Raw genomic sequence first — 21,634 nt, forward strand, 5'->3', positions numbered from 1 at the left:
CCCTGTCCCGTCTCGCCCTGTCCCGTCTCGCCCTGTCCCGTCTCGCCCTGTCCCGTCTCGCCCTGTCCCGTCTCGCCCTGTCCCGTCTCGCCCCGTCTCGCCCCGTCCCGTCTCGCCCCGTCCCGTCCCGCCCCGCCCCGTCCCGCCCCGTCCCGCCCCGCCCCGTCCCGTCCCGCCCCGTCCCGTCCCGTCCCGCCCCGTCCCGTCCCGCCCCGCCCCGTCCCGTCTCGCCCCGTCCCGTCTCGCCCCGTCCCGTCTCGCCCCGTCCCGTCTCGCCCTGTCCCGTCTCGCCCTGTCCCGTCTCGCCCTGTCCTGTCCCGCCCTGTCCAGTACCTGGAGTTGATCTCTGAGCCGGCGTTGAGGAGGATCTTGATGATGTTGACGTAGCCTCCAGACGCCGCCAAGCTCAAAGGGGTGTAGTCTGACACGTTACGATGCTCTTTATTGGCTCCTCGCAACAGCAACAACTCCACCACCTAGGAGAGGAAATTACAGTTATCTGTAAGTAGTGGCACATAGGCTTCAGTATGTTTTCAATATGCTATTTCAGTCAGTGAAAGGTGAGTCGGTTCAGTGTGGTGATTCATAGAAGGGAAGTGAGCGTGTACCATAGAATTATTAGAAATAATAAAAAACTAATTTAAATCAGACCCCTGTGGTGTGCAATCAGACCCCTGTGGTGTGCAATCAGACCCCTGTGGTGTGCAATCAGACCCCTGTGGTGTGCAATCAGACCCCTGTGGTGTGCAATCAGACCCCTGTGGTGTGCAATCAGACCCCTGTGGTGTGCAATCAGACCCCTGTGGTGTGCAATCAGACCCCTGTGGTGTGCAATCAGACCCCTGTGGTGTGCAATCAGACCTCTGTGGTGTGCAATCAGACCTCTGTGGTGTGCAATCAGACCTCTGTGGTGTGTACCTCTTGTCGTCCCCCTGAGCAGGCCAGGGAGAGGGGCGTGTCTTTGGTTCTCTCTGACTGGGCCTCTATGTCGCCCCCTTTATCCAGAAGGACCTCCACCACCCCTGCGTGGCCCGCTGTCGCAGCCAGGATCAGAGGGGTGAACCCTGGGGAGAGGACGAGCAGAGGGGGTCACAACCAGATGTACAGATACACCCAATACAATGTGAAGCACTTTGAACACTGTATATAACACTGCCTTGTGTGTCAATATCTATATATTCGCGATTCATCAGAAATTAAAACATGTCTTGCGGATAAACAGGCCCTCACACTGGACAGTAACGTTGTGTGTGTGTGCTACCTTTCTTGTCGCGGTGCTCGATGTTGGCTCCTCGTGCAATGAGAACAGACACCAGCTCCTCGTGTCCTCCAGCACATGCCAGCGTCAGCGCTGTGTCATGATTACTCTCCGTCTGAAAGGAGAGGGACACTTACAACGCTGTGTGTCTCTCAGCCTTGAATGGCCTTTACATGAGCCCTGATAACCACAGTGTGTGTGAGGAGTGACTTACGTGTGCGTCGATGTCCACAGAGGGGTAGAGGGGCAGTGGGGAGGGGGGTGAGCCCATGTTGGAGGGGGTCTGTGAGAGGGGGTCAGACAGGGGGGTGGGGGACGTCGTAGTGTTTAACATGGGTACTCTGCTGCTCACCGCTGCTGGAACAGAGCAGGAAGGAGAGAACGGAGGGAGGGGGAGAGAGAGAGAAAAGTTAGTATTTGTTACTTTTCAGGCTTTTCTTCTGGGGAATTTGTTCATCAGTCCTGATCTTTCAAATCAGTGCAGTTGAAGGAAAGGAGAATTCTAAGGAAATGAGTTAAGACTTTTGAGATGCAGCCACCCACAACAGGCAGAACAGCTGTAAGACAACGCCACGCTACACAAACTCACCTGCCATGATGTCATCCAGTGTGTCTGTAAGCGTCTGAGCGGGAGAAGCCACCATGAGTCCGTCTGGGGCATGCTGCCCTACCATCCCTGGTCCTAACCCCTGACCTTGACACGGCATCTGCCGGCCCACCAGTACCCTCTGCAGCTCAGGGCTGGTAGTGCCAGGGCAGGGATAGTCAGCTGGGCACGGGCTGTACTCAGGTAGGGGCTGGATGGGCACGAAGGCGGTCTGGAAGGGGGGAGGAAGAGGGTGGAGATGGGAGTGGGGGGAGGACAGGGGCTGGGGGGAGGGCGAGAGGGGCAGGGGGGGCTGCTGTCCATCCCTGTAGAGGATAGTGTCCACCTGGGGTAGCTTAGCGTAATCTTCCTCCTCTCCTTCCACTTCATCGTCTTCATCATCTTCATCCTCATCATCCTGGAATTGAAATGAGGTAAACTTCTAAAAATCAAACAAAGCATCTAAATAAAAAACAGTCCGCTTCTACTAGACGCGAGGGGGCGGATCAGTCCGCTTCTATTAGACGCGAGGGGGCGGATCAGTCCGCTTCTATTAGACGCGAGGGGGCGGATCAGTCCGCTTCTATTAGACGCGAGGGGGCGGATCAGTCCGCTTCTACTAGACGCGAGGGGGCGGATCAGTCCGCTTCTATTAGACGCGAGGGGGCGGATCAGTCCGCTTCTACTAGACGCGAGGGGGCGGATCAGTCCGCTTCTATTAGACGCGAGGGGGCGGATCAGTCCGCTTCTACTAGACGCGAGGGGGCGGATCAGTCCGCTTCTATTAGATGCGAGGGGGCGGATCAGTCGCGGATCAGTCCGCTTCTACTAGATGCGAGGGGGCGGATCAGTCCGCTTCTATTAGATGCGAGGGGGCGGATCAGTCCGCTTCTATTAGATGCGAGGGTGCGGATCAGTCCGCTTCTATTAGATGCGAGGGGGCGGATCAGTCCGCTTCTATTAGATGCGAGGGGGCGGATCAGTCCGCTTCTATTAGATGAGAGGGGGCGGATCAGTCCGCTTCTACTAGATGCGAGGGGGCGGATCAGTCCGCTTCTATTAGATGCGAGGGGGCGGATCAGTCCGCTTCTACTAGATGCGAGGGGGCGGATCAGTCCGCTTCTACTAGATGCGAGGGGGCGGATCAGTCCGCTTCTACTAGATGCGAGGGGGCGGATCAGTCCGCTTCTACTAGATGCGAGGGGGCGGATCAGTCCGCTTCTACTAGATGCGAGGGGGCGGATCAGTCCGCTTCTACTAGATGCGAGGGGGCGGATCAGTCCGCTTCTACTAGATGCGAGGGGGCGGATCAGTCCGCTTCTAGTAGATGCGAGGGGGCGGATCAGTCCGCTTCTACTAGATGCGAGGGGGCGGATCAGTCCGCTTCTACTAGATGCGAGGGGGCGGATCAGTCCGCTTCTACTAGATGCGAGGGGGCGGATCAGTCCGCTTCTGGATGCGAGGGGGCGGATCAGTCCGCTTCTGGATGCGAGGGGGCGGATCAGTCCGCTTCTAGTAGATGCGAGGGGGCGGATCAGTCCGCTTCTACTAGATGCGAGGGGGCGGATCAGTCCGCTTCTGGATGCGAGGGGGCGGATCAGTCCGCTTCTACTAGATGCGAGGGGGCGGATCAGTCCGCTTCTACTAGATGCGAGGGGGCGGATCAGTCCGCTTCTACTAGATGCGAGGGGGCGGATCAGTCCGCTTCTGGATGCGAGGGGGCGGATCAGTCCGCTTCTGGATGCGAGGGGGCGGATCAGTCCGCTTCTAGTAGATGCGAGGGGGCGGATCAGTCCGCTTCTACTAGATGCGAGGGGGCGGATCAGTCCGCTTCTGGATGCGAGGGGGCGGATCAGTCCGCTTCTACTAGATGCGAGGGGGCGGATCAGTCCGCTTCTACTAGATGCGAGGGGGCGGATCAGTCCGCTTCTACTAGATGCGAGGGGGCGGATCAGTCCGCTTCTAGATGCGAGGGGGCGGATCAGTCCGCTTCTGGATGCGAGGGGGCGGATCAGTCCGCTTCTAGTAGATGCGAGGGGGCGGATCAGTCCGCTTCTACTAGATGCGAGGGGGCGGATCAGTCCGCTTCTAGATGCGAGGGGGCGGATCAGTCCGCTTCTGGATGCGAGGGGGCGGATCAGTCCGCTTCTACTAGATGCGAGGGGGCGGATCAGTCCGCTTCTACTAGATGCGAGGGGGCGGATCAGTCCGCTTCTGACGCGAGGGGGCGGATCAGTCCGCTTCTGACGCGAGGGGGCGGATCAGTCCGCTTCTGACGCGAGGGGGCGGATCAGTCCGCTTCTGACGCGAGGGGGCGGATCAGTCCGCTTCTGACGCGAGGGGGCGGATCAGTCCGCTTCTGACGCGAGGGGGCGGATCAGTCCGCTTCTGACGCGAGGGGGCGGATCAGTCCGCTTCTGACGCGAGGGGGCGGATCAGTCCGCTTCTGACGCGAGGGGGCGGATCAGTCCGCTTCTGACGCGAGGGGGCGGATCAGTCCGCTTCTGACGCGAGGGGGCGGATCAGTCCGCTTCTGACGCGAGGGGGCGGATCAGTCCGCTTCTGACGCGAGGGGGCGGATCAGTCCGCTTCTGACGCGAGGGGGCGGATCAGTCCGCTTCTGACGCGAGGGGGCGGATCAGTCCGCTTCTGACGCGAGGGGGCGGATCAGTCCGCTTCTGACGCGAGGGGGCGGATCAGTCCGCTTCTGACGCGAGGGGGCGGATCAGTCCGCTTCTGACGCGAGGGGGCGGATCAGTCCGCTTCTGACGCGAGGGGGCGGATCAGTCCGCTTCTGACGCGAGGGGGCGGATCAGTCCGCTTCTGACGCGAGGGGGCGGATCAGTCCGCTTCTGACGCGAGGGGGCGGATCAGTCCGCTTCTGACGCGAGGGGGCGGATCAGTCCGCTTCTGACGCGAGGGGGCGGATCAGTCCGCTTCTGACGCGAGGGGGCGGATCAGTCCGCTTCTGACGCGAGGGGGCGGATCAGTCCGCTTCTGACGCGAGGGGGCGGATCAGTCCGCTTCTGACACGAGGGGGCGGATCAGTCCGCTTCTGACACGAGGGGGCGGATCAGTCCGCTTCTGACACGAGGGGGCGGATCAGTCCGCTTCTGACACGAGGGGGCGGATCAGTCCGCTTCTATTAGATGCGAGGGGGCGGATCAGTCCGCTTCTACTAGATGCGAGGGGGCGGATCAGTCCGCTTCTACTAGATGCGAGGGGGCGGATCAGTCCGCTTCTACTAGATGCGAGGGGGCGGATCAGTCCGCTTCTATTAGATGCGAGGGGGCGGATCAGTCCGCTTCTATTAGATGCGAGGGGGCGGATCAGTCCGCTTCTATTAGATGCGAGGGGGCGGATCAGTCCGCTTCTACTAGATGCGAGGGGGCGGATCAGTCCGCTTCTACTAGATGCGAGGGGGCGGATCAGTCCGCTTCTACTAGATGCGAGGGGGCGGATCAGTCCGCTTCTACTAGATGCGAGGGGGCGGATCAGTCCGCTTCTACTAGATGCGAGGGGGCGGATCAGTCCGCTTCTACTAGATGCGAGGGGGCGGATCAGTCCGCTTCTACTAGATGCGAGGGGGCGGATCAGTCCGCTTCTAGATGCGAGGGGGCGGATCAGTCCGCTTCTAGATGCGAGGGGGCGGATCAGTCCGCTTCTAGATGCGAGGGGGCGGATCAGTCCGCTTCTATTAGATGCGAGGGGGCGGATCAGTCCGCTTCTATTAGATGCGAGGGGGCGGATCAGTCCGCTTCTACTAGAAGCGAGGGGGCGGATCAGTCCGCTTCTATTAGACGCGAGGGGGCGGATCAGTCCGCTTCTACTAGATGCGAGGGGCGGATCAGTCCGCTTCTACTAGATGCGAGGGGGCGGATCAGTCCGCTTCTACTAGATGCGAGGGGGCGGATCAGTCCGCTTCTATTAGATACGAGGGGGCGGATCAGTCCGCTTCTACTAGATGCGAGGGGGCGGATCAGTCCGCTTCTATTAGATGCGAGGGGGCGGATCAGTCCGCTTCTATTAGATGCGAGGGGGCGGATCAGTCCGCTTCTATTAGATGCGAGGGGGCGGATCAGTCCGCTTCTATTAGATACGAATGGAGGATAACGCCAGAAAAGCAGAAACTCCTAATTACCCTTCTGACCAAAATGACAAAAAAACAGACCACCACCAACTCCTAACCTCTTCTTCCTCCTCTCTGTTCTCCTCCTCGTCAGACCCTGTATCCGACCCAGGCTGTGTGTGTACGTTAACCCCTGGTGATGCTGTGAGGGCCCCAGGCATGGTAGTGTTGGCCCCTTCCCCCGGCCCTGGCCCCGAACCCTGGCCTGCCTCCTGCTCTTCCTTCAGGCCCTTGGCCTCCATGTACTCTTTGGTGAACTGCTGCTGGGTCTTCAACTGCAGCTGGCGCTCCACCTTCTGCAGCTCCTTCAGGATCTTCTTCTTCTTCTGGACCTGAAAGACATGTCGCCACGGGGGGGGGAAATCAGACCCATAGTTCTATGGTCAGACCTCGCACATCAATTCGTTGAAAGACTAGATGGGTGGAGCTTATCGATCTGTCCCCTGCTCATTAGGCACCAAACTAAATAAATGAAACAGGATGGGACAACCTGGACTGCCTGGAATTAGAAACGCACATTTTCGCTTTGTGTTGCAAAAAGCTAAAAGTTTCCGTTGTGTGCCATATACTTGTATTGAGGGTCTATGACAGTGTTTCCCAAACTCGGTCCTGGGGACTCCAAGGGTAATGAAGTCATCAAGATTTGATTATTTGAATCAGCTGTGTAGTGCTAGAGGAAAAACCCTCAGGACCGAGTTTGGGGAAGTAATTCAAAAGAATCTCTGTGGTCCATTAACTATGAATGATCCTCTGTCTGCTTTCACCTGCTCCTCCCGGCTCTTCTTCAGCTCTTCGATCTTGTCTTTGGTGAGCGGCTCTCCCTGAATGAGTTCCAGAGACTGCAGCTGGGCCTTCTCTATGGCTGAGATCCTCTGGCCCAGCTCATTAAGCTTCCCCTCTGTCTCCTCCACGATACACTCCAGGGGCTGGCACAGGTGGAAGGGGGGCAAGGCCTCTGCATCCCCGGGCCCCGGGCCGGGACGCACCCCCCCTGGACTGGAAGGGCTGGGAGTGAGGGCAGCCTGTCTCTGCTTGGACGAACCTGGTGGAGGAATGGATGAAGAAGAGGGATGAAGAGGATGGAGAGAGATGGAGGGAACGAGGGAGAGAGGGATGTTTTGCAGGATTAGGTCACATTACAACAAAACAGGCCAAGCCAAGGCTCTCCATTTCACCTTTGCTGGAGACGGGTGGTGGGGACGTGGTGATGTTGGAGGGGGTTCTGTCTGGCTCCTGGGGGGGAACCACCATGGCCAACGCCTGGAATGGGACACGAGGAACCTGGGGATAGATTAGTGGTCGTAAAACAACTAGTTAAAGACAATGTCCATGCTGGCCATTTCCTGTTTCAATAGGGTAAAACAATTTCATAAAAAATGTCTAACCTGAGAGGGGTCTTGTGAGGGGGGTGTGAGTTGGCAGAGGTCGGGCGCGTGGACAGACAGGATGTTGTTAGGGAAGTCTAGCAGGTAGGACACCACGTTGGTGTGGCCACCCTTCGCAGCTTCAATCAGCATCGTCGAGCCGTCCTATTGGAGGAGAAACCGGAAGTGAGTAAGTGTGCACGAGGCTTCATTACAGTTAACTTTCTATTATGATACTCTTGTTCCTATGGCCGAGACAGCTTCCGCATGAGTTTGATGTGTGTTTTACCTTCAGTCTGTCTGTGTGTGTGTGTGTGTGTGTGTGTGTGTGTGTGTGTGTGTGTGTGTGTGTGTGTGTGTGTGTGTGTGTGTGTGTGTGTGTGTGTGTGTGTGTGTGTGTGTGTGTGTGTGTGTGTGTGTGTGTGTGTGTGTGTGTGTGTGTGTGTGTGTGTGTGTGTGTGTGTGTGTGTGTTTTACCTTCAGTCAGTCTGTGTGTGTGTGTGTTTTACCTTCAGTCAGTCTGTGTGTGTGTGTGTTTTACCTTCAGTCAGTCTGTGTGTGTGTGTGTGTGTGTGTGTGTGTGTGTGTGTGTGTGTGTGTGTGTGTGTGTGTGTGTGTGTGTGTGTGTGTGTGTGTGTGTGTGTGTGTTTTACCTTCAGTCAGTCTGTGTGTGTGTGTGTGTGTTTTACCTTCAGTCAGTCTGTGTGTGTGTGTGTGTGTTTTACCTTCAGTCAGTCTGTGTGTGTGTGTGTTTTACCTTCAGTCAGTCTGTGTGTGTGTGTGTGTGTGTTTTACCTTCAGTCAGTCTGTGTGTGTGTGTGTTTTACCTTCAGTCAGTCTGTGTGTGTGTTTTACCTTCAGTCAGTCTGTGTGTGTGTGTGTTTTACCTTCAGTCAGTCTGTGTGTGTGTGTGTTTTACCTTCAGTCAGTCTGTGTGTGTGTGTGTGTTTTACCTTCAGTCAGTCTGTGTGTGTGTGTGTTTTTCCTTTCAGTCAGTCTGTGTGTGTGTGTGTGTTTTACCTTCAATCAGTCTGTGTGTTTGTGTGTGTTTTACCTCCAGTCTGTGTGTGTGTGTGTTTTACCTCCAGTCAGTCTGTGTGTGTGTTTTACCTCCAGTCAGTCTGTGTGTGTGTTTTACCTCCAGTCAGTCTGTGTGTGTGTTTTACCTCCAGTCAGTCTGTGTGTGTGTTTTACCTCCAGTCAGTCTGTGTGTGTGTTTTACCTCCAGTCAGTCTGTGTGTGTGTTTTACCTCCAGTCAGTCTGTGTGTGTGTTTTACCTCCAGTCAGTCTGTGTGTGTGTTTTACCTCCAGTCAGTCTGTGTGTGTGTTTTACCTCCAGTCAGTCTGTGTGTGTGTTTTACCTCCAGTCTGTCTGTGTGTGTGTTTTACCTTCAGTCTGTCTGTGTGTGTGTTTTACCTCCAGTCTGTGTGTGTGTGTGTTTTACCTCCAGTCTGTCTGTGTGTGTGTTTTACCTCCAGTCAGTCTGTGTGTGTGTTTTACCTCCAGTCAGTCTGTGTGTGTGTTTTACCTTCAGTCTGTCTGTGTTTTACCTCCAGTCTGTCTGTGTGTGTGTTTTACCTCCAGTCAGTCTGTGTGTGTGTTTTACCTTCAGTCTGTCTGTGTGTGTGTTTTACCTTCAGTCTGTCTGTGTGTGTGTTTTACCTCCAGTCTGTGTGTGTGTGTGTTTTACCTCCAGTCTGTGTGTGTGTGTGTTTTACCTCCAGTCAGTCTGTGTGTGTGTTTTACCTCCAGTCAGTCTGTGTGTGTGTTTTACCTTCAGTCAGTCTGTGTGTGTGTTTTACCTTCAGTCAGTCTGTGTGTGTGTTTTACCTTCAGTCAGTCTGTGTGTGTGTTTTACCTTCAGTCAGTCTGTGTGTGTGTTTTACCTTCAGTCTGTGTGTGTGTTTTACCTTCAGTCTGTGTGTGTGTTTTACCTTCAGTCTGTGTGTGTGTTTTACCTTCAGTCTGTGTGTGTGTTTTACCTTCAGTCTGTGTGTGTGTTTTACCTTCAGTCTGTGTGTGTGTTTTACCTTCAGTCTGTGTGTGTGTTTTACCTTCAGTCTGTGTGTGGGGTCAGCTCCGTGCGCCAGCAGCAGCTCTACCACAGCCAGGTGACCTCCAGCGCAGGCCAGAGACACCACCGTGTGGTCCTTGTTAGCTGTCGCTCTGTTCACATTAGCACCTGGACACAAAACACAGGAAGTCAAATCTAAAACGCAAGAATATTACTGAGTTAAATTTTATAGAGGGAAATAAGTTGATTGAAATAAATTCATTAGGCCCTAATCTATGGATTTCACGACTGGACAGGGGCGAAATGCAAAGCACTCACTTTGTCACTTCAACTTCTCCTTCCAGTGTCTGCCATAGTAGGACTTAGTTTTAAAGGGCATTGTAGTGGTTTAAAAAAACTGTCTAACCTAACCCACCCTTGCTGATGAGGAACTGCACGGTGCAGAGGTGTCCTGCTCTGGCTGCCTTCATCAGGGGTGTCCTCCCTCCCTCAGACTCATGCTCCTGGAAAACAGACAAACAGGACGTGGATTTTAGGAGAGGATATGGGCGGAAGGAAAGAAAGGAAAGAAGGAAAGAAAATAAGGACAAGGACATAAGGAAAGAAGGAAAACAAGGACATAAGGAAAGAAGGAAAGGACATAAGGAAAGAAGTAAAGAGAAGGAAAGAAGTAAAGAAGAGGAGGAGCGAAGGAAAGACGGAAAGAAGAGAAGGAAAGAAGGAAAGGAAATAAGGACATACGGAAAGGAAAGAAGGAAAGGACATACGGAAAGGAAAGAAGGAAAGGACATAAGGAAAGAAGGAAGACAAGGACATTAGGAAAGAAGGAAATGACATAAGGAAAGAAGTAAAGAAGAGAAGGAGCGAAGACGGAAAGAAGAGAAGGAAAGAAGGAAAGAAAATAAGGACATACGGAAAGGAAAGAAGGAAAGGAAATAAGGACATACGGAAAGGAAAGAAGGAAAGGACATACGGAAAGGAAAGAAGGAAAGGACATAAGGAAAGAAGGAAAGAAGAGAAGGAAAGAATGAAAGATAACAGGCGTACCAGATCGGCTCCAGTCTGCAGTAGAACGTCGGCCACGTCAGTGTGTCCGTTCTCACACGCGTACGTCAGCGCTGTGTCTCCCGTCGCCGTGGTAGCGTGCACGTTCGCCCCTACAGAGAGAGTTCAGAGGTGAGCCAAAAGAAAAACTAACAAGCCCTGTTAAAAGGCTGAGGTTGTCAACTTTACCTACAATATCCATCTAGTTACCTGGCTAAGAACTGGAGTCTCACATAGGTTCCCTACAAAAATACTAAAGATCAAACTAAGAATCTTCAATATGATTCCCCATCTCACCTGCAGCCAGGAGGTATTTGACCAGCTCCAGGTGTCCCTCCTGTGCAGCCTCCATGAGAGGAGTGGAGCAGCCCAGCTCGATGTCGGCCCCGGCCTTGATGAGGAAGTCCGCCACCTCCAGGAACCCTCCACAGCAGGACAGCGTCAAGGCTGTCTCCTGCGTCTCCTCCGTCTGGGCGTTGATGTTCGCACCTGGAGGGAGGGAGAGAGATGAGAGGTTAGGGTCTATATTAGGAATGAGACTCTCTCCAACAGGCCTGACAAAGTACTTCATTACACACAATAACATAGTATATATGCAAGAGCATTGAACAGTGTGCAGGTATCCATTTATCTGCCAGTTGATTACCCTGAGCCAGTAGCAGGGCCACCATCTCTTCATGACCTTCTCTAGCTGCCTCCATCAGAGGGGTGTAACCTTCATCATTCACCTGGACACATTAAAACATACACTGTTACTCAGCGGCTGAATCCTAAAACACCCCTTTTCCCTGGCCTCTCCATTTCAGAGGTCACGCGCACCTTCGCCATTTGCACAACTGTCCCAAAGCTGAAGGAGTGAAAACGATCCAGGGCGTAGGGGCTCATTATCCCCTCCAGTAGGCACTTTGACTGAGCCTGCAATGCTACTGGCTTCATAGCGAAGTGGAATCCCATAAGGCACCATGTTATTTTAAAATGTGTGCAATTTCACACAAAAGAATGGAAAGGGGTGCTTAATTCTATGACACGTGCATTGGTTTGCCTGATGTCGAGACTTTACATGTAAAAGACAAAATACCTCTCAAATGAAACGTTTGACTGTTACAGGTTTATGTTCTGTAAAACGAGAGTTTTTTTTTACTAAAAGCAGAACATGAACTGCGTGACGTAAGTCAGGTGTGTGTCCTGAAGTTGATGGGTTTAACATCGCCTTGCCACTCTCTGGAAGTCACCCTCAGAGTGACAACCAAGGGCCCTTCACGCGGGTTGGTAAGGGAGAGGTGGTGGTTTGGGATTCACCATCTCTCGCTCTGTGTTGGACGCTAACCCATCAGAGGGCTGTAGCCCTCATCATTCATCTAGACACACATGAAAACATACACTCCAATAGGACTGTGTGTTGCTACTCACCTCCTCTAGGTTGGCCCCTCGCTCTATGAGCAGAGCTGCTAGATCTACATGCCCGCCGCAGGCTGCCAGGGTGAGGGGCGACTCGAAGGAGTCAGCGGGCATGTTGACCTGCGCCCCGCTGTCCAACAGCAGCCGTGCCACCTCCACATGCCCATCCTGGGACAGGAAGCACACACACACAGGGACAACATAAGCACCTGAGTGGGTTATGACACAAGGTTGACATGCAGGTAGAGAGAGGCTGTGTGTTGGGTCATATGCTCACCATGCAGGCTTCCATCAGCGCTGTGTGCATCTCATCCGTCTTATGCTCCTGATCTGCCCCGGCTTCCAGCAGAAACCTTACCATGTCCAGATGACCTGGGAGGGAGGGAAATAATTTAATAGAAAAAAAACGTAAAAAAAACAAAGGTAACACTTGAATACGTAGACAACAAGTGAAGAAGACCTTTGTAGCAGGCGAGTGTGAGGGCGCTCTCCTTGAACTCGTTGGAGTGTGTGTTGATCCCGGCGCCGTACTCCAGCAGAACCCTGGCCACCTCCACGTGGCCCGCGCTCGCCCCCTCCATTAGAGGGGTGTGTCCGTTCTCGTTGTGGTCCTCGATGTTGGCCCCCTCCTTTAGGAGAACCTTCACCACATCTACGAACCCCCCAGCACAGGCGTACGTCAGGGCTGTGTTACCTACAGAGGGAGAGAGACATATTATCCAAGCAGAAATCTAAACATTTTGGTTTGGACCAAAAAATGATGACAATAAATAACCACACACACAAGGCAGATGGAAGAGGAGTGTGTATTCGTACCGGTGGAGGACTGTGCGTTGGCGTCAGCCCCGTGGACCAGGAGCAGCTTGACGATGTCGACGTAACCGCCGCTCGCCGCCGCCATCAGGGGCGTGATGTCACCTTTAATCCCCCGGTCCTCCACGTTGGCATGCATGGCCAGCAGCACCTAACCACCAATCACAGCAGGGGTCGGGGATCAGAGGTCATATAATGTAAAATGTATGGTGTAGAGTGTTTGTGGGGGACTCAACCTCATCCTGACCTCACCCCCCCAAAAATGAGACACTTCACCAAAGTTACTAAAATGACTTAAATTTGTTTTTTAAAAGGATGAATACAAATTTGTGCAAGCACACACACTGCACTGTTCTCTCTCACACACACACTGCACTGTTCTCTCTCACACACACTGCACTGTTCTCTCTCACACACACTGCACTGTTCTCTCTCACACACACTGCACTGTTCTCTCTCACACACACTGCACTGTTCTCTCTCACACACACTGCACTGTTCTCTCTCACACACACACACACTGTTCTCTCTCACACACACACACACTGTTCTCTCACACACACACACTGTTCTCACTCACACACACACACACTGCATTGTTCTCTCACACACACTGCATTGTTCTCTCACACACACACACTGCACTGTTCTCTCTCACACACACACACAGCAATGTTCTCTCTCACACACTGCAATGTTCTCTCTCACACACTGCAATGTTCTCTCTCACACACACACACTGCAATGTTCTCTCTCTCACACACACTGCACTGTTATCTCTCACACACACACTGCACTGTTCTCTCACACACACACACACTGCACTGTTCTCTCTCACACTCACACACACTGCACTGTTATCTCTCACACACACACTGCACTGTTATCTCTCACACACACACACACTGCACTGTTATCTCTCACACACACACACTGCACTGTTATCTCTCACACACACACACTGCACTGTTATCTCTCACACACACACACTGCACTGTTATCTCTCACACACACACACTGCACTGTTCTCTCACACACACACACTGCACTGTTCTCTCACACACACACTGCACTGTTCTCTCTCACACACACACACACACACTGCACTGTTCTCTCACACACACACACTGCACTGTTCTCTCTCACACACACACTGCACTGTTCTCTCTCTCACACACACTGCACTGTTCTCTCTCTCACACACACTGCACTGTTCTCTCTCTCACACACACACTGCACTGTTCTCTCTCTCTCACACACACACTGCACTGTTCTCTCTCTCTCACACACACACACTGCACTGTTCTCTCACACACACACACACTGCACTGTTCTCTCACACACACACACACTGCACTGTTCTCTCACACACACTGCACTGTTCTCTCACACACACACACACACACTGCACTGTTCTCTCTCACACACACACACACACTGCACTGTTCTCTCTCACACACACACACTGCACTGTTCTCTCACACACACACACTGCACTGTTCTCTCACACACACACACACACACACACTGCACTGTTCTCTCACACACACTGCACTGTTCTCTCTCACACACACACACACACACACTGCACTGTTCTCTCTCACACACTGCACTGTTCTCTCTCACACACACACTGCACTGTTCTCTCTCACACACACACACTGCACTGTTCTCTCTCACACACACTGCACTGTTCTCTCTCACACACACACACTGCACTGTTCTCTCTCACACACACACACTGCACTGTTCTCTCTCACACACACACACTGCACTGTTCTCTCACACACACACACTGTTCTCTCTCACACACACACACTGTTCTCTCTCACACACACACACTGTTCTCTCTCACACACACACACACACACTGCGCTGTTCACACACACACACACACACACACACACTGCGTTGTTCACACACACACACACACTGCACTGTTCACACACACACACACACACACACACTGCACTGTTCACACACACAGCGTTGTTCACACACACACACTGCACTGTTCTCTCTCTCACACACTGCGCTGTTCTCTCACACACACACATACTGCGCTGTTCTCTCTCACACACACGGCGCTGTTCACACACACACACACGGCGCTGTTCACACACACACACACGGCGCTGTTCACACACACACGGCGCTGTTCACACACACACACACACACACGGCGCTGTTCACACACACTGCGCTGTTCACACACACTGCGCTGTTCACACACACTGCGCTGTTCACACACACTGCGCTGTTCACACACACTGCGCTGTTCACACACACACACACTGCGCGGTTCTCTCTCACACACACACTGTTCTCTCTCACACACACACACTGTTCTCTCTCACACACACACACTGTTCTCTCTCTCACACACACTGCACTGTTCTCTCACACACACACACTGCACTGTTCTCTCTCACACACACACTGCACTGTTCTCTCACACACACTGCGTTGTTCACACACACACACTGCGTTGTTCACACACACACACACACACACACACACACACTGCGCTGTTCTCTCTCTCACACGGCGCTGTTCACACACACACACACACTGCGCTGTTCACACACACACACACAGCGCTGTTCACACACACACACACAGCGCTGTTCACACACACACACACTGCGCTGTTCACACACACTGCGCTGTTCACACACACTGCGCTGTTCACACACACTGCGCTGTTCACACACACACTGCGCTGTTCACACACACTGCGCTGTTCACACACACACTGCGCTGTTCACACACACACTGCGCTGTTCACACACACACTGCGCTGTTCACACACACACTGCGCTGTTCACACACACACTGCGCTGTTCACACACACACACATACTGTTCTCTCTCACACACACACACTGCACTGTTCTCTCACACACACACAGCACTGTTCTCTCTCACACACACACACTGCACTGTTCTCTCTCACACACACACACTGCACTGTTCTCTCTCACACACACACACTGCACTGTTCTCTCTCACACACACACACCGCACTGTTCTCTCTCACACACACACACTGCACTGTTCACACACACACACACTGCTTTGTTCACACACACACACACACGGCGCTGTTCTCTCTCTCACACACACATACTGCGCTGTTCTCTCTCTCACACACACGGCGCTGTTCTCTCTTACACACACACACGGCGCTGTTCTCTCTCACACACACACACTGCGCTGTTCTCTCTCACACACACACACTGCGCTGTTCTCTCTCACACACACACACTGCGCTGTTCTCTCTCACACACACGGCGCTGTTCACACACACGGCGCTGTTCACACACACTGCGCTGTTCACACACACTGCGCTGTTCACACACACTGCGCTGTTCACACACACTGCGCTGTTCACACACACACACACTGCGCTGTTCTCTCTCACACACTGCGCTGTTCTCACACACACACAGCACTGTTCTCTCTCACACACACACACACACACTGCACTGTTCTCTCTCTCACACACACACTGCACTGTTCTCTCTCACACACACACACTGCACTGTTCACACACACACACACTGCTTTGTTCACACACACACACACACACTGCTTTGTTCACACACACACACACACTGCTTTGTTCACACACACACACACACTGCTTTGTTCACACACACACACACACTGCTTTGTTCACACACGGCGCTGTTCTCTCTCACACACACACGGCGCTGTTCACACACACACGGCGCTGTTCACACACACACGGCGCTGTTCACACACACACGGCGCTGTTCACACACACACGGCGCTGTTCACACACACACGGCGCTGTTCACACACACACGGCGCTGTTCACACACGGCGCTGTTCACACACACACACTGCGCTGTTCACACACACACACTGCGCTGTTCTCTCTCACACACACTGCGCTGTTCTCTCTCACACACACTGCGCTGTTCTCTCTCACACACACTGCGCTGTTCTCTCTCACACACACTGCGCTGTTCTCTCACACACACACACACACACACACTGCACTGTTCTCTCTCACACACACACTGCACTGTTCTCTCTCACACACACACTGCACTGTTCTCTCTCACACACACACTGCACTGTTCTCTCTCACACACACACTGCACTGTTCTCTCTCACACACACACTGCACTGTTCTCTCTCACACACACACTGCACTGTTCTCTCTCACACACACACTGCACTGTTCTCTCTCACACACACACTGCACTGTTCTCTCTCACACACACACTGCACTGTTCTCTCTCACACACACACTGCACTGTTCTCTCTCACACACACACTGCACTGTTCTCTCTCACACACACTGCACTGTTCTCTCTCACACACACACTGCACTGTTCTCTCTCACACACACTGCACTGTTCTCTCTCACACACACACTGCACTGTTCTCTCTCACACACACACTGCACTGTTCTCTCTCACACACACACTGCGCTGTTCTCTCTCACACACACACTGCGCTGTTCTCTCTCACACACACACTGCGCTGTTCTCTCTCACACACACACTGCGCTGTTCTCTCTCACACACACACTGCGCTGTTCTCTCTCACACACACACTGCGCTGTTCTCTCTCACACACACACTGCGCTGTTCTCTCTCACACACACACACTGCGCTGTTCTCTCTCACACACACACACTGCGCTGTTCTCTCTCACACACACACTGCGCTGTTCTCTCTCACACACACACTGCGCTGTTCTCTCTCACACACACACACTGCGCTGTTCTCTCTCACACACACACTGCGCTGTTCTCTCTCACACACACACTGCGCTGTTCTCTCTCACACACACTGCGCTGTTCTCTCTCACACACACTGCACTGTTCTCTCTCACACACACTGCACTGTTCTCTCACACACACACTGCACTGTTCTCTCACACACACACCTGTGCGAGTTCATAGTATCCAGCAGAGCAGGCGAGGCAGAGAAGACTCTCTCCTTCCTCAGTGTGTTCGTTGACGCTCCGCCCCTCGTCTAGCAACTTCCTCACGGCGTTCACGTCTCCGTCCGAACACGCCTCAGCTAGACTCCGGCTGAAAATAACCAGACTGCTACAATTACTGCCCCTGTGACAGCAGAACACACACACAGCCCTTGCACACACACACACACACACACCTCATAATCACACTTCTACTATTATTTTTAAAGAAAAACAACCAGACATTGATCAGAGGTAACACACTGACTGATTAACATACTGATCAGACGTAACATACTGACTGATTGATCACAGAGGTAACACACTGACTGATTGATTGACATATTGATCACAGAGGTAACACACTGACTGATTGACATATTGATCACAGACGTAACACACTGACTGATTAACATATTGATCACAGACGTAACACACTGACTGATTGATCACAGAGGTAACACTGACTGATTGAAATGCAGATACTGCTACATTCAGTGGGTGTCACATACTTGTCAGCCTGGCCAGCGTTGAGTGTGTTTTGTGTATTGATAGATATATTGATGTTGCCTGTTTGATTCCCTCCGTAAGGCAATCAAACAGGCAAAACGTCAGTATAGAGACAAAGTAGAGTCGCAATTCAACGGCTCAGACATATGTGGCAGGGTCTATAGACAATCACAGACTACAAGGAGGTCTGGGACACCGACGTGTTGCTCCCGGACAAGCTAAACATCTTCACCTGCTTTGAGGATAACAGTGCCACCGAAGCAGCCCGCTACCAAGGACTGTGGGCTCTCCTTCTCCATGGCCGACGTGAGTAAGACATTTAAACGTGTTAACCCTCACAAGGCTGCCGGCCCAGACGGCATCTCTAGCCGCGTCCTCAGAGCATGAGCAGACCAGCTGGCTGGTGTGTTTATGGACATATTCAATCAATCCCTGTCTGCTGTTCCCACATGCTTCAAGATGGCCACCATTGTTCTTGTACCCAAGAAGGCTAAGGTAACTGAAGTAAATGACTATCGCCCCGTAGAACACACTTCTGTCATCATGAAGTGATTTGAGACTAGTCGAGGATCATATCACCTCTACCTTACCTGTCACCCTAGACCCACTTCAGTTTGCATACTGCCCCAACAGTTCCACAGAAGATGCAATCTTCATCACACTGCACACTGTCCTATCACATCTGGACAAGAGGAATACCTATGTAAGAATGCTGTTTATTGGCTATAGCTCAGCATTTAACACCAACTCCAAGCTCTCCAAGCTCATCATTAAGCTCAGACCCTGGGTCTGAACCCCGCCCTGTGCAACTGGGTCTTGGACTTCCTGACGGGCCGCCCCCAGGTGGTGAAGCTGATCCTCAACACAGGGGCTCCACAAGGGTGCGTTCTCAGCCCCCTCCTGTACTCCCTGTTCACCCATGACTGCGTGGCCATGCACGCCTCCAACTCAATCATCAAGTTTGCAGGCGACACAACAGTAGTGGGCTTGATTACCAACAACGACGAGACAGCCTACAGGGAGGAGGCGAGGGCCCTCGGAATGTGGTGTCAGAACAATATCCTCTCCATCAATGTCGACAAAACTCGGAGTGTGGACGTCAGGAAACAGCAGCGGGAGCACCCCACTATCCACATCAAAGGGACAGCATTGGAGCAGGTGGAAAACTTCAAGTTCCTCAGCGTAAACATCACTGACCAACTGAAATGTTCCACCCACACAGACAGTGTGGGGTAGAAGGCGCAACAACGCCTCTTCAACCTCAGCAGGCTGATGAAATTTGGCTTGGCACCAAAAACCCTCAAACTTTTACAGATGCACAATTGACAGCATCCTGTCGGGCTGTATCACTGCCTGGTACGGCAACTGCAGCGACTGCAACCACAGGGCTCTCCAGAGGGTGGTGCGGTCTGCACAACGCATCACCGGGGGCAAACTACCTGCCCTCCACGACACCTACAGCACCCGATGTCACAGGAAGGCCAAAAAGATCATCAAGGACAACAACCACCCGAGCCACTGCCTGTTCACCCCGCTATCATCCAGAAGGCCAGGTCAGTACAGGTGCATCAAAGCTGGGACCGAGAGACTGAAAAACAGCTTCTATCTCAAGGCCATCAGACTGTTAAATAGCCATCACAAGGTATGTGATGGCTATCTAACCCTGCACCTTAGAGGCTGCTGCCCTACATAAATAGACTTGAAATCACTGGTCACTTTAATAATGGAACACTAGTCACTTTAATAATGTTTACATATTTTTGCTTTACTCACCTCATTGTATATAATGTATTCTATTCTACTGTATTTTAGTCAATGCCACGCCAACATTGCCCATCCTAATATTTATATATTCTTTAATTCCATTCTTTTACTTAAGTTTGTGTGTATTGTTGTGAATTGCTAGATATTACTGCATTGTTGGAGCTAGAAACACAAGCATTTTGCTACACCCGCAATAACATCAGCTGAACATGTGTATTTGAGCAATAGACTGATTTGATTTACAGACTGGGGTAGATACATACTTGTCGGCCTGGCCAGCGTTGAGTGTGTTCTCTGCTCTCATGCGCGTCAGGGCGGCAGCCGCCTCGTCCAGGGCACAGCTCACAGACGACGTCAGCCTCCGCAGCACCTCGGGATCTGCAAACGCTTTACCATCCGCAGTTGAAAGTTTACCAATGCCTTCCGGGTTAAAGGTCATCACAGGAAACACAGGCATGGGGGCAAAACCACACCAATGAAGCCAGGCAGGTGATCGTAGAGGCAAGTCCAGCCACAGCCAATCCAATGTTAGAAGAGGCATTCATAAAGAAACACAGAAAACACAAGCATGGGTTAGATTTGATTTGACAAGCTTCACTGTCTTGGGTGTATACACTGAGCGTACAAAACATTAGGAACACCTGCTCTTTCCATGACAGACTGACCAGGTGAAAGCCATGATGAAAGCTTATTGATGTCACTTGTTAAATCCACTTCAACCAGTGTAGATGAAGGGGTGGAGACATGTTAAAGAAGAATAAGCCTGGAGACAATTGAGACATGTATCGTTGCAGGAATGTACCTAACCATAAACGTCAATGCCTTTTCCCCCGTGTTTACGACGCTCTTATGTCAGGACTAACACTGCCTGAGCTTGATAAACCCCGACTTAGATGGGAAAAAGATTTGGGTATTAATCTTGATGAGGGTCTATGGAGTGACCTATGCAGGGATGGTGTTACTTCCACATTGAAGTCCAGATACAGACTGATCCAGTTTCATTTCCTCCATCAGCTCTATATCACCCCATCTAGACCGCAGTTCAACCCTGATATCACCTCTCTATGTTTTAGATGTGGCTCAGATGAAGTAACATTCCACTTGGTAGTGTTCAAAACTACACGGTTTCTGGCAGGGGGCATGCGATACCTTATTCTCAATTCACGGGGTTGCATTCCCTTTAGACCCGGAGGTCTGTCTACTGGGTAACTTTACTAATTCCAATCTTAGGCAAAGTCATACTACACAGCTAACAGAAATGTATTGCCTTGAAATTGAAATCGGATTCCTCCCTGCCAGTTGCAATGTGGCTATTGGAAGTTAATAGTTGTATCCCACTGGAGAAAATCACTTACTGCTTGAGGAATAAGTTAGACATATTTTACAGAATTTGGCAACCTTTTACATATTGATATGGAGCATCTCCCCTCCCATGGATATGGAGCATCTCCCCTCCCATGGATATGGAGCATCTCCCCTCCCATGGATATGGAGCATCTCCCCTCCCATGGATATGGAGCATCTCCCCTCCCATGGATATGGAGCATCTCCCCTCCCATGGATATGGAGCATCTCCCCTCCCATGGATATGGAGCATCTCCCCTCCCATGGATATGGAGCATCTCCCCTCCCATGGATATGGAGCATCTCCCCTCCCATGGATATGGAGCATCTCCCCTCCCATGGATATGGAGCATCTCCCCTCCCATGGATATGGAGCATCTCCCCTCCCATGGATATGGAGCATCTCCCCTCCCATGGATATGGAGCATCTCCCCTCCCATGGATATG

The 21,634-nt window shown here is 52.2% G+C and overlaps 1 protein-coding gene across 15 annotated transcripts in view; it reads right to left on the reverse strand.

Annotated features, from left to right (window-relative positions):
* Positions 1-21,634, reverse strand: part of LOC129858403 (ankyrin repeat and KH domain-containing protein 1-like) — a 61,983-nt gene that overhangs the window by 16,355 nt on the left and 23,994 nt on the right. For 4 of the 15 annotated variants that reach the window (XR_008760022.1, XM_055927592.1, XM_055927594.1 and 1 more), the window contains exons 3-22: positions 20,107-20,263; positions 17,534-17,696; positions 12,612-12,759; positions 12,256-12,489; positions 12,073-12,167; positions 11,808-11,969; positions 11,044-11,125; positions 10,695-10,886; positions 10,401-10,510; positions 9,769-9,856; positions 9,394-9,521; positions 7,359-7,502; positions 7,149-7,254; positions 6,738-7,015; positions 6,033-6,305; positions 1,848-2,262; positions 1,473-1,615; positions 1,262-1,373; positions 904-1,064; positions 334-476 (exon numbers count right to left, since the gene is read on the reverse strand). Coding sequence is in view for 14 of the 15 variants with exons in the window: in XM_055927592.1 (XP_055783567.1) it covers positions 334-476; positions 904-1,064; positions 1,262-1,373; positions 1,473-1,615; positions 1,848-2,262; positions 6,033-6,305; positions 6,738-7,015; positions 7,149-7,254; positions 7,359-7,502; positions 9,394-9,521; positions 9,769-9,856; positions 10,401-10,510; positions 10,695-10,886; positions 11,044-11,125; positions 11,808-11,969; positions 12,073-12,167; positions 12,256-12,489; positions 12,612-12,759; positions 17,534-17,696; positions 20,107-20,263 (3,334 nt within the window). In the remaining variant the exon portion in view is untranslated. The remainder of the gene's footprint in view (positions 1-333; positions 477-903; positions 1,065-1,261; positions 1,374-1,472; positions 1,616-1,847; positions 2,263-6,032; positions 6,306-6,737; positions 7,016-7,148; positions 7,255-7,358; positions 7,503-9,393; positions 9,522-9,768; positions 9,857-10,400; positions 10,511-10,694; positions 10,887-11,043; positions 11,126-11,807; positions 11,970-12,072; positions 12,168-12,255; positions 12,490-12,611; positions 12,760-17,533; positions 17,697-20,106; positions 20,264-21,634) is intronic. The other 11 variants (XM_055927600.1, XM_055927599.1, XM_055927598.1 and 8 more) reach the window with 9 other exon arrangements.

This window comes from Salvelinus fontinalis, chromosome 6, assembly GCF_029448725.1.
Source record: "Salvelinus fontinalis isolate EN_2023a chromosome 6, ASM2944872v1, whole genome shotgun sequence".
NCBI classification, from domain to species: Eukaryota; Metazoa; Chordata; class Actinopteri; order Salmoniformes; family Salmonidae; genus Salvelinus; species Salvelinus fontinalis.